At 40.8% G+C, this 12,143-nt stretch overlaps 1 protein-coding gene and 1 pseudogene across 1 annotated transcript in view; one reads left to right on the top strand and one right to left on the bottom strand.

Moving 5' to 3' along the window:
• Positions 1–4,757, bottom strand: part of SVOP (SV2 related protein) — a 48,686-nt gene extending 43,929 nt beyond the window's left edge. Inside the window, exon 1 of the mRNA XM_054594382.1 lies at positions 4,575–4,757. Coding sequence (XP_054450357.1) covers positions 4,575–4,609 — 35 coding nt within the window. The 5' untranslated portion in view covers positions 4,610–4,757. The remainder of the gene's footprint in view (positions 1–4,574) is intronic.
• A 5,475-nt stretch (positions 4,758–10,232) lies between these two features.
• Positions 10,233–11,271, top strand: LOC129087205 (40S ribosomal protein SA-like; annotated as a pseudogene).
• The last annotated feature ends 872 nt before the right edge of the window (positions 11,272–12,143 follow it).

Below are 12,143 nucleotides of genomic sequence, written 5' to 3'. Positions count from 1 at the left end.
CATTTTTCATTCCCACTAACAGCACAAAAGAATTTCAATTTCTCCACATCCTGGCCAACACTTATTTTTATTTTTTGATAGTAGCCATGCTAATAGTTGTGAGAGAGGGCTCCAGTCTTAAAGAGGGTGATCAAAGTAGGCTTTGGTGAGATGGTAGCATTCGAGACTTGACAAAGGTGAAGCAGATACTTTGGGGAAAAGCTTTCTAGAGAGAGAGCAGTGGCGTCCTGAGGTAGGAGCCTACCTGGAAGGTTTGAGAAACACCAAGATGACCAGAGTGGCTGCGGCAGAACGAGTTGGTGGGAGAGGGGAAGAGACAGGTGAGATGCAGAGCCATGGGAGGTTCTGAGCTGGGGGAGGACATGATTTGACTTTTAAGGAATCCCTCTGGATGCTGTATTGAGAAGGGACTGTAGGGAGACAAGGCTGAGAGCAGGAAACCAGTAAGGTGTCCATTGCAATACATCCACATGAGAGATGATGGGGTTTTGGACCAGAAAACAGCAGTAAAGGTAGAGAAAAGTGGTTGGAATCTGGAGATGGCTTAAAGGCAAGACCAAAGGGATTTCTGGATGGATTGAAGTGAAATACAAGAGAAAGAAGAGTCAAGTTTGACTTCAAAGTTTCGGGCCCAAATGGCATGATGGAGTTGCTATCAACTGAGATGGCTGAGGCTAGAGTAGGGGCAAGGTAGAGGAAAGATCAGGAGTTCAAGTTTGGACATGTACTTTCATTAGCTTCCAGTAGGACATTTTCTTAGTGTTCTAAAAAGAAGACCACAGCTTCCTGGTGCTTTACTACCTGAACAAGTTGAAGGATAAGAGAAACAAATCCAGAGTGGAAGAAGACAAATAATATCTGTGCCATTGGTTGAACCCTTACTTGGAGCCAGGAACTGGGCCAAGAGCTCCCCAATGGTGATCTTCCTACCATGCAGAGACTGTCATTATCCTGACTTTAAAGATGAGCTCCCAGCCTTGGGGAGATGAAGTCATGGCCCCAAGGCCCCCCAGATAATAAGTGTCAAAGTCAGAATTTGAACCCAGATCTTTTACCTCTGCTGCTATTTAAGACTAGGAGAAGTCAGGGGGAGATTCATCAAAGTAATGGATGTAAGCTCAATCTTGAAAGACAAGGACTGTAAAAAAAGAAAGGAAGTGGATTGAGCAAATATAAGATGAAGTTCTAACTCCTTGTCACAACCTACAGGGCCCAGTATGGTCTGGTCCCTGCTGTCCTCTGCAGCTTTCCCTCAAACCACTTGTTCAAAGTGCCCCATTCGCCTGACTTTGAGCTTTCCCCCCACAGAGTGCCCTTTGTCTGGATTGCCCTTTGTCATGAGTGCCCTCATCCCATCGCTTTTCCTGGATGACTCCTACACATCTCTGGGGACTCAGCTCCAGTGTCACTTCCTCAAGGAAGTCTTTTCTGATCCTCTCACTCCCCCTTCTAGAACTAGCCTTATTGCACCCTGAACTTGTCCTTTTGTGGCCCATAAGACCATTCTCCCAATTATTGTGCAATTACGAGTTCAGTGTCCGCCTGTCCCACCAGACCAGCGCTGTCCAGTAAACCTTTCTGCAGTTGAGGGAATGTGTCTGACCTCAGCTGTGCATACAGCAGCCACTGGCCACATGTAGCTATTGAGCACTTGAAATGTGGTTAGTGCTACCGAGGGGCTTATTTTTCAAATTTTGCATATTTTATTTATAAATTTTATTTATACTATATATTATACTGTAAAGGTTATTTCACATACAAATTACATGACTTAGGTTTAAATTTAAGTAGTCACATGGTAGCTAGTGACTACTGTATCAAACACTGCAGTGCTAGGTTACAAGCATCTCGAGGGCAAGGACAATGTCAGTCTTACTCTGTTGTAGAATCTCTTGTGTCAAGGATGGCACCCCAGTAAAATGAATGAATGAGTGAACGAATGAATGAAGTCTGTGAACCTGCTTTCAAGAAATCATCCTGGAAAGGAGAGACCCAGAAAAGTCTAGCTTGCAGAAGGTCACACAAAGGCATGGCTAGATATACCATCTCAGCCCCCTGAATCTCCTGTACATTGGGCTGTGCCTGAGTGTATAGAAGGTGAAAAGCAGAGATTGTCCATGGTCTCAAATGAGCCATCCTAGAGCTACGCTAAGGAGCCCCCACATACAAGGAAGAGTTGTTTTCTTAGACATCCTCCACCTCTTTTCCCCAAACCCTGACCCTGCAAACTACTTAGTGGCTTATAATCTATTAACACTTGGCCTCCCATGGGACTGAACCTGTTCCAAACCTCATGCTTGCCAACTCTCTACAAGGCATTCTGATTTTTTAAAACCATATTGCTCTCAGGAAATCTGCTGCCTGAAATCTGTGCATAACATATACGGGGTGTGGTTTAAAACCATCTAAGTCATGATTTGTAACCCACTCAGATTCTCACAGCTATTCCTTTTACTTTACTCTTTTTAAAAAATAAATAAATAAATTGAGGTCAGCACATTTCAGGGCTAATTTTGACCTCATATAGTTTGGTGTTTGCAGGTTACAATTTTTGGAAATCCAACATAAGTAGCCAATATATTTTGTTTTTATAAATGATCTTTCAGATGTAATAATAATAATAACTATGTGTTGAGAGCTTTCTATCTGTCAGGTATGTAGTACACATCAGTTCACTTGAGCTTCACAATAACCCCATGAACCAAGAACTATTTTGACCTTCATTTTATGCTAGGGGAGCTGAGTCTTAGAAAGGTGAAGTCACTTGCTCAAAGTCACATAACCAGGAAGTGGCAGAGTCAGGATCCAAACCCAAGCTTGTCTTACTCAAGGACCAATGCTCTCAACCAGTACACAATTTGGCCTCTCTAACAGATATTTTATATATTTATGTGCATAAATATCAGAAAGAATAAACAAGAAACATAAAAGTGGGGTTTACGTAGAGAGAAACTTATTTTTTTTATTTTTGTGCTTATTTCTGAACTTTACCCTATATAGATGATATAGTACATTATCTTATATAATAGAAAATAAATTAATTTTTAAATTTAAATAAAAACCTCTTATTATTTTACCTTTTTAATTAAGAAACGAATTGTCACAACAGTGTCATGTCTATATATTAGTAAATTAAATATACATGAACCTGTGAGTAATTAGCAAAGTTCATGTGCTCTGACATTATTTGAAAATTTATCCTAGTAAAACTGCAGTTCCAATATGAATTGTATGCTATTCTGAGTACCAAATTCATATTTTAGTTTCTAAGTTATTTTTTATTTTGAGATAATATGTTGGTTTTTGAACATGATATTTATTTTCAATGAAAGCAGTGTGTTTCCCTTGAGAAATTTGCACACAGATATGTCCATTTTTATATATTCAAACATCAATAACTGAGCATCTTTGAGCAATTGTGAAATAATATTGTATTACATAAGACATGTTACTTGTGGATCAATTAATAAGAGCTTAAAATTTGAATTAATTAAAATTTTAAATGAAAATTAATTTTACACTGATTAAGAAGTAAATATTACAGTATCCTTTGGTATTCAGAGCCTCAGAGAGCTGTATCAGTCACACTAAAAGTCACTTGGGAGAATTCTTCAGTGGCTTAGAGAGAGAAAAAAATTTCAAGTCAAGAAAATACATACTAACAATATTATTGCCTTCCCAACAAATCCAAATGGTGTCTACTGTCATCCAAATGGCTAGTGCTTCTAAAAATTAAAACAACAGTGTCTCTTAATGTTCTTTTTAATGTCCCATCCCATACTCTTGGAATTTGCTTAGCAAATCACCATCAGCTTGTGGTAGGAGAGATTCCTAAGCCCCTTTGAAAGGCCCCTGTCCTTTCCATTGCTTGGTTGTATTCCCTCAAGATTCTTAGAACAAATTTGGTATCACTTTAAAATGCCCATCCTCTAAGCAGTGTATTCCTAATGCTCCCAAGGATAGCTGTTGACAGTGAGTCTCACTCTAGCTGTTATAAAAACCTTCCATTCAGAAGAAGGCAAGAGGTTTCAGTGAGGATGCTCAGCCCTCTCATTCACACACTTCATAAACAACCGGACTTTGCCCAAGCTTCCCCTCTAGGAAGGCATCTTAGCTTTTTAGAAATCAGTTTGCAACATCAATTATCATCCCCTTCGAAAAGACCTTGCAGAAAAATGAGGAATTTCACAGCACAGGAGAAAGGCTGGAAATAACCGATGTCATTGCACGGACTCATAAATTCAGTCCACATTTCCAAACAGCAGCTAATGCTTTCTTAAAACACAGACCTCAAAATCCCTTTAGTATTGATTGCAATTAAAAGGGAGAACATAACACCCTGTAGGTACCCCTAAGATTCTGAAGGATCTGAAAAATCGAACTGAATCAAAGATACAGAGACTGGTCTCCTGGGGTAGGAAAATGGCTTTTCTCCTCCAGGCCTAATTCTTTCCTTTGAAACAGTCCCCTCTGAATCCCAGACGCCATGCAGCGATGCCCCCCTGCAGGGTTTCCTTTTTTTTTTTTTTTAAAGGAAAGCCTGTCTGCCTCTCACTCTCCCCCGTGGTACTCACGGCAGCTGCCTTAGCTGGAATAAGTCTTCCTCCATGTCCGCGCTGCGCCAGGACGAGCCCTTTTCATGGCCCTTACATGGTGGTGGTGGATGACCGGCGCTCGGGGTTTCAGCACCGAGGTGCCGGACAGCTCCCGCGCCGCTTCCTCCCTCTGGCGGCAGCTGCTCGGGGGAGGAAGCCGCCAGGGACCAGCCCACGAGACAAAGCCGCCGCCGCCAGGAGACCGCGGCGAGAGTGGGCGGAGAGGAGGCGGCGGAGGGCAGAGCCGGCTGTGCGGGGAGAGGGGGCGGGGAGAGCCCTTCTGGTTAGAAGAATTTACAAGCTCTCTGGGGCTGGTGGTGTTTTACTGGGGTTCTCACAGGGCGCACCAGCCTGTGAAATGGCTGTCGAGGTACCAATGAGCACTCATTGGTTGACGACGCCTCTCTAAATGTTTATCTGTAGGGATTCATTAATGTTGCGATAGGTATAATATTCTTGGAACTCAGGCTGCTATAACGAATGCAGAGAATGAAAACAAATGTTAAATGTAGTCGTGCATTCAAGTACTGTTTATTGAGCACCTACGGTGTACCAGGCACTAGGCATGTGACAGAACAAATCAGACATGTCCTTGCCATCGCGCAGCTGAAGGTCTAGTGAAATGAATCAAGAAAAAAATGTAAGGTAAGTATGAAAAGGGCAAAGAGCTCTCGTTCATTCATCCAACAAGCAGTATTAAGTGATTTCTACAGCCCTGACTCTGGGAAATCAAAGCTTAATCAAACCGAATCCCTGCCTTCAATATTCTGCCCATCTAGTTCAATGGGGAGTGACTACTAATGCATGTGAGATGTCTGTTACAGGGGACAAAAATGTTCCCAAATCAGATGTGGTAACAATCACATATAATAATTATATTAAAAAAACTTCAAAATGTACACTTAAGGGTGAGTTGTATGCCATGTGAATTGTATCTCAATGAAGCTGTTCGTTTTATTTTTTAAAATTACTTTTAAAATAGGTTTCCAATTTTTCCAACATTTAAATAGAGAGATTTTCTATAATACGGTTGTTAGCTTCTTGGGAAAAGGGGAGACAGCATTTTTCCACCGGGTCTTCCTTTTTCTCTGGCTACTAGCAACCAGGGTCTCAAAACAGCCTGCCTCACGCTGTCCAGGCTGCAGCCAGGCCCTGGCAAGCTTCGCACATGCACATTTCCTGCCTGCTCCCTGCAGATGTTCGAGGTGCTGAAAACTTGGAGAACAGTACTTAGTGCATAATAGGCACTGAAAAAAAATCTTAGAGAATTAAATTAATATGTAATGTTTTAATTAATTTATAATATGTCACATTTTCTCTTCTTTCAAAGAAAGTGGTTATATTTTTCTAAAGCAGTGGTTTTCCACCTCTGCATGTGGGTCAGCATCCCCCAGAGGGTTCGTTAACACACAGATAGCTGGCCCCACTCCCACGGTTTCTAATTCAGCAGGTCTGGGGCGAGGCCTGAGTTTGCATTTCTGACCTGCTCTCAGGTGATCCTGGTGCTGCTGAGAATTGAAAATCCCTGTTCTGAAGTTAAAGCTGGATGATATTATCAGCCAAGAAAAATACAGCTCGTATTTTTATACCTCTGACCTTTGAGACATCCTTGGGCAGGTAAAAATATTACAAGGCAGTTGCCTCCAGCTAACCACATTATCCATCTCTCTGGGAAATGGGGGCATGCCAAAAGCCAGATGGGTTTTATTTCACATCAGAGCAACTCACCAGGATTTTCCCCCCTCGTATTCTTTTTTAAATTTTTATTTATTGATTTTAGAGAGAGAGGGGAAGAGGGGGACAGAGAGAGAGAGAGAGAGAGAGACATTGATTTGTTATTCCACTTATTTATACAACCTTAGCATATCAAGACGATGCTCTAGCCAGTTGAGCTACCTGGCCAGGGCTCCCCTCATATTCTTTTTTAAAAGGGGAATATTTAAAAATAGAGGCTAGAATAGAGACTGACAATCTGCCCAATAGCCTGAAATACTGAATATAAAAAGCATGTGCTATGTATAAGCGGCTCTCCAATAGGCTGAGTTTTAAAACCTAATTTTTATAAAGACAATATTCTATTAGTTATAAAAATGGTACTTAATTTTAAAAACTGAGCCCATGGATATAAGCTCATAGACATTTGTCCATTTTGGTGGGGCTGCTGACACTGGATAAAAACCAAAAGGGAAAACTAAAACTGGAGTCCCTCCAGGTCCCTGGGATTGTGCCGGGAGGTGCAGGTACCTCCTGACTTTGCCACAGGAGCCAGCAGAAAGGGGAGGCTTGGCTAGGAGGTTGAGCCCTTGTTTAAAAATGTCAAGGCATGCAACTTCAAAGAGTCTTTTGGTCACATGTCCCATTCAGCCATAAAATACAAGACGTCTAATCTATAAGTAGAGAGGTCCAGAGAGGACAGAGAGAACATCAGTGCAACTGGCTCGAAAGACCAACTCTGAAACTCTCCTAATAAAACTATGATCGCTCAACCAGTGTGTTTGGGAGGGATGCAAAACATCCCTCTTCTAGGACTCCCATTGTGTGTATGGTGTCGAGGTTTCCCATTAAGCAAAAGGTTGAGGTGAATCTGCGGCCAGTAAACCTGTTGAGATGTAGTAAAGAGACTGTCAAACAGAAGCAGTTCAAGATGTCTGAATAGTCATTGAAGAAATGATCTTCTCTCCACAGTATTGTCTTGTGTTTTCACTTTCATTCATTCAAAGTATTTAAAATTTCTCTTGTTAATTCTTCATTGATCCTTTGATTATTCAAGACTGTGTTGTGTAATTTCTGCATATTTATGAATTTTCCAAACTTCCTTCTGTTATTGATTTCTAATTTTATTCCATGTGGTCAGAGAACATACTTGGTACTTCAATCTTTTTAAGTTTATTGAGACTTGTTTTATGGTGTAACATATGTTCTATCTTGGGGAACATTTCACTTCCACTTGAGAAGAAAATTATATCTACTTGGTTTACAGTGTTACTCAAGTCTTCTCTTTCCTTGCTGATTTTCTGTCTAGTTGCTCTATCCCTTATTGAAAGTGGGATACTGAAGTCTCCAACTATTATTCTTTTTATTTTATTTTATTTATTATCAGTGAGAAGGTAGGGGAGGGAGAAAGAATGAGAGAGAAACATCAATGTGTGAGAGAAGCATCAGTCAGTTGACTCTTGCACACCCCCAGCTGGAGACACAGTCTACAACCCAGGCATGTGCCCTGACAGAGAATCAAACTGGCAACCTTTGGGTTCACAGGCTGGCACTCAACCCACTGAGCCACACCAGCCAGGGCCTAACTATTATTCTTGAATTGTCTGTTTCTCCCTTCATTTCTGTCCTATTTTTCTTCATGTATTTTGGGACTCTGTTCTAAGTGCATGTATGCTTACCGTTTTATATCTCCTTGGTGGATTGACTCTTTTGTCATTATAAAACGTCCTTATTTGTCTCTAATAACAATTTTTGACTTAAAGTCTCTTTTGTCTGATAGTAGTATAGTCATTCCTGCTCTCTTTTGATTACTGTTTGCATGACAACATTTCTCCCATCCTTTTACTTTCAACCTGTTTATGTCTTTGAATCTAAACTGGGGCTTTTGTAGACATGTAGTTTGATCGTGTTGTTTTAGCCCTTCTGCAAATCTCTGGCTTTTAATTGGTGAGTTTAGTTAATTTGAATTTAATGTGGCCACAGCTCATGTAGAATTTACATTGCTGTTGTACTATTTATTTTCAATGTCTGTTTTGTTGCTCAATTCTTCCTTATTTCCTTCTCTTGTGTTAAATATATATTTTCTACTGTACTATTTAAATTCCCTTGTCATTTCTTTTAATACATATTTTTAGTTATTTTCTAAGTGGTTACCCTGTAGATTACCATTAATATCTCAATTTATAACAATCAGTTTGCATTAATACCAACTTAGTTTCAGTAGTATACTAAAAACTTTACTTTAAAAAAATTTATATAAAAATAAAATTTAAAATTTTATTTTAAAAACTTTACATATTTCCATTTCTCCTCCTTTTAAGCTTTTATTGTTACAAATTACATCTCTATGCATTGTGTGCCCATGAACATAGATTTATAATTACTGCTTTATGCAGTTTTTAAAAAATACGTGTTTCTATATTCTATACTTGCCTGTATAGATGCCTTTATTGATGCTCTTTATTTCTTCATGTGGGTTTGAATTACTGTCTAATGTAATGACAATAATTACTCTCTAGTATGCTGACTTTCATTTCAGTCTGAAGGATTCCCTTTAGTATTTTTTGTAAGGAAAGTCTGCTAGTGACAAACATAGTATTTGCTTATCTGGGAATGTCTTAATTTCGCCTTCATTTTTAAAGAAGAGTTTTGCTGGGTATAGAATTCTTGATTGACAATTTTTTTTAATAAAATAAGAACTTGAAATGTTACATTATTACCCCTGTGGTTTCTGATCATATATCAGCTGTTAATCATATTCCTTTTGTGTGAGAGCCACCTCTCTCTGACTTCAAAGTTCTCTTTGTTTCTTGGCTGTTTATTTTAAAGGATCTAGGTGTGACTTTCTTTGAATTTATCCTGCTTGGAGTTTACTGAGTTTCTTGGATGTGTAGATTATCGTTTCACATCAAATTTTGAAAGTTTTTAGCCTTTGTTTTTTCAAATATTTTTTCTGCTTCTTTTTTTCTTTTCTCTTCTGAGACTCCCATTGTGCATATGGTGTCCCACAGGTCTCTGAGGCTCTGTTCATTTTTATTCATTCTTTTTCATTCTGTTCCTAAAATGAATAATCTCAGTTGATCTATGTTAAAGTTCATTATTCTTCCTTCTGCCTATTCAAGTCTGTTGTCAAGACTCTCTAATAATTTTTTAATTTCAATTATCCTTTTCAACTCCAGATTTCGTTTTTGTTATGATTTCTATTTCTTTATAAATATCTTCTATTTGACATATGAGACATTGTTCTCACTCTTTCCTTTAGTTCCTTTACCAGTGTTCCTGAGTAGTGAAAAACCCACTTCTCCAACTGTATTTCTCTCTTACTTTCAGACTAATACCACACTCACAACACTTCTGATACCAGCTGTGTGGGGTTTTACCCTCACCCAACAATTCTCTGTGGCACTAGCTAGGTGTCTTACCAATGTAAGTCAATTCTGACACTATCTACCTTTACCTGTCATATCTTATAGGTCAAGGGCTCAATTTCACAAGACTGCTCCTACTGCACTTCAGATGCCAATTGCAAGTAGTCGTTCACCATGTTACCCACAACTTATGCCTGATTTGGCTACAAATTAGGGATTCCCATGACTTTCTCTTCAAGTTTGATTAATTTGCTAGAGTTATTCAGGGAAATGTCATATCATACAGATGAACAGCCAATTGAAGAGATACATAGTGTCAGGTCTGGCAGGGTCCTCAGTGTGCAGGAGCTTCTTTCCGCATGGAGTTGGGGTGTGTCGCTCTCCTGGTGTTGCTAACCTGGGAGCTCTTCATATCCCCTACTATTGGGATGCCTACTTATGTGGAGGAAAATATAAAGCAATAACTTTTTAAAATCATAAAAAGACTTTCTGTGCCACCCAGAGAGGGGCCCCTATGGCATTGTTCTTGGTTCCCCCATAGAGGGAAACTTTCACCATGTCCGGAGCCCTTGATATCCTGCAAATGAAGGAAGAGGATGTCCTCAAATTCCTTGCAGCAGGAACCCACTTAAAGGGCACCAACCTTGACTTCCAAATGGGACAATACATCTGCAAAACGAAGAGTGATGGCATCTGCGTCATAAACCTGAAGAGAACCTGGGAGAAGCTTCTGCTGGCAGCTCATACCATTGTTGCCGTTGAAAACCCTGCTGCTGTCACTGTCACATTGTCCAGGAACACTGGCCAGTGAGCTGGGCTAAGTTTGCCGCTGCCACTGGAGCCACTCCTATTGCTGGCTGCTTCACTCCTGGGAACTTCACTAGCCAATTCCAGGCAGCCTTCCGGGAGCTGAGACTTCTGGTGGTGGCTGATCCCAGCGCTGACCACCAGCGTCCCCCCAAGGCGTCTTATGTCAACCTGCCTACCACCGCTCTGTGTAACACAGACTCTCCTCTGCACCACGTGGACATTGCCACCCCTGGCAACAACAAGGGGCTCACCCAGTGGGTCTGATATGGTGCATGCCGGCCCAGGAAGTTCTGTGCGTGCGTGGCACCATCTTCCGTGAACATCCATGGGAGGTCATGCCTGATCTCCACTTCGTGAGAGATTCTGAAGAGATTGAGGAGGAAGAGCAGGCCAGTGCTGAAAAAGCTGAGGCCAAGGACGCATTTTAGGGTGAACGCACTACTCTGGCTCCCAAGTTCACTGCTGCTCAGCCTGAGGCGGCTGGCTGGTCTGAAGGCGCAGATGCCCTCTGGGCCTATTCAGCACTTTCCTACTGAAGACCGGTCTGCAGCCTCCACTGCTCAGGCCACTGAGTGGGAGCAACAACCACGGAGTGGCCTGAAACTGGTCTTCCACAAACTGTGAACGGAAGGGGAATAAAGTTGACAGAAAATAAAGTTTCTAAAAAAAAATCTTAAAAAGATACCCAATTGGATTCTAGATATTTCTTGTGGCTTTATGTGACAGTGTGGTCACAGTTTCTGAGCCCTTTCTCCTTAGACACAGGAGAGCCTGAAGAGGAGTGAGGAAGGCCTCCAGACCTACACTTCTCTCTCTCTCTAGGCCACTCACTCTTCTGGAATCAGGGAGAAGACTTTTGAATCACATCTGAGTTTTAGATTAAAAAGAAAGACACCAATTTATATATTGAAGGGAGCTGAATCTCTGAAAATAAATGCGAAGTTTCATTATTAAGGGACCTACTTCGTGATGAAAGGGAGAGGTCCAACTTAGTACATGGGGGGGGGGCAGTTGGGAAAAAAATGCTGCTTTTGGTTTATAATCCTCAGGAATTGAGGGTCCTGAATAAATCAGTTACCTGTAGAACAATCCCAGCAGCTGAAAGATCTCTAAGACTCTGAATGGTAACTGTCTGACTGCCAAAGGTGCTGCAAACCTGTGATCCACCAGATGGATGTTAGAGCAGGTCCTGCTGGTTCTGGGTTGTGGCATTAATTATTATAATGAGTAATATACTCTTACGGATCAGAACATCTCTTAGTCAAGGACGGCCATACCCCTACTTGTTAGAGGAGCAGGGAGAGCCAGGATGGAGAAGACATTGTTACCTTCATGAAATGTGATGTACTGTTATTACTCATGTGGCTGTTGCAAGAATTAAATCAAAACAAGGTATGGAATGTGCTAAAAAAATGCTTCTGAATTGATTAAGTATTGATACTCTATAAATGCCAATTATTTAAACTAGTCTGGAATGTAGAGTTCTAAGTAGATCTGTGTTGGGATGGCAGGGTATTCACTCAAGAGGCTAAAGTAGGTGTTCTTAAAGTGTACTGCAGGACCCCTGTTTGGGGCCCCCTTCGGTGGTTTATTGAAGTCAAAACTATTTTCATAATAACACTTAGACATTATTTGCCTTCCCCAGTCTCATTCACTC

The sequence above is a fragment of the Pteronotus mesoamericanus genome, unplaced genomic scaffold (genome assembly GCF_021234165.1).
Source record: "Pteronotus mesoamericanus isolate MK-2021 breed Mesoamerican mustached bat unplaced genomic scaffold, CSHL_Meso_final scaffold_507, whole genome shotgun sequence".
Classification (NCBI taxonomy): Eukaryota; Metazoa; Chordata; class Mammalia; order Chiroptera; family Mormoopidae; genus Pteronotus; species Pteronotus mesoamericanus.
Note: the sequence above shows the minus strand (reverse complement) of the source record. Positions and strands in the feature narration are given on the sequence as shown.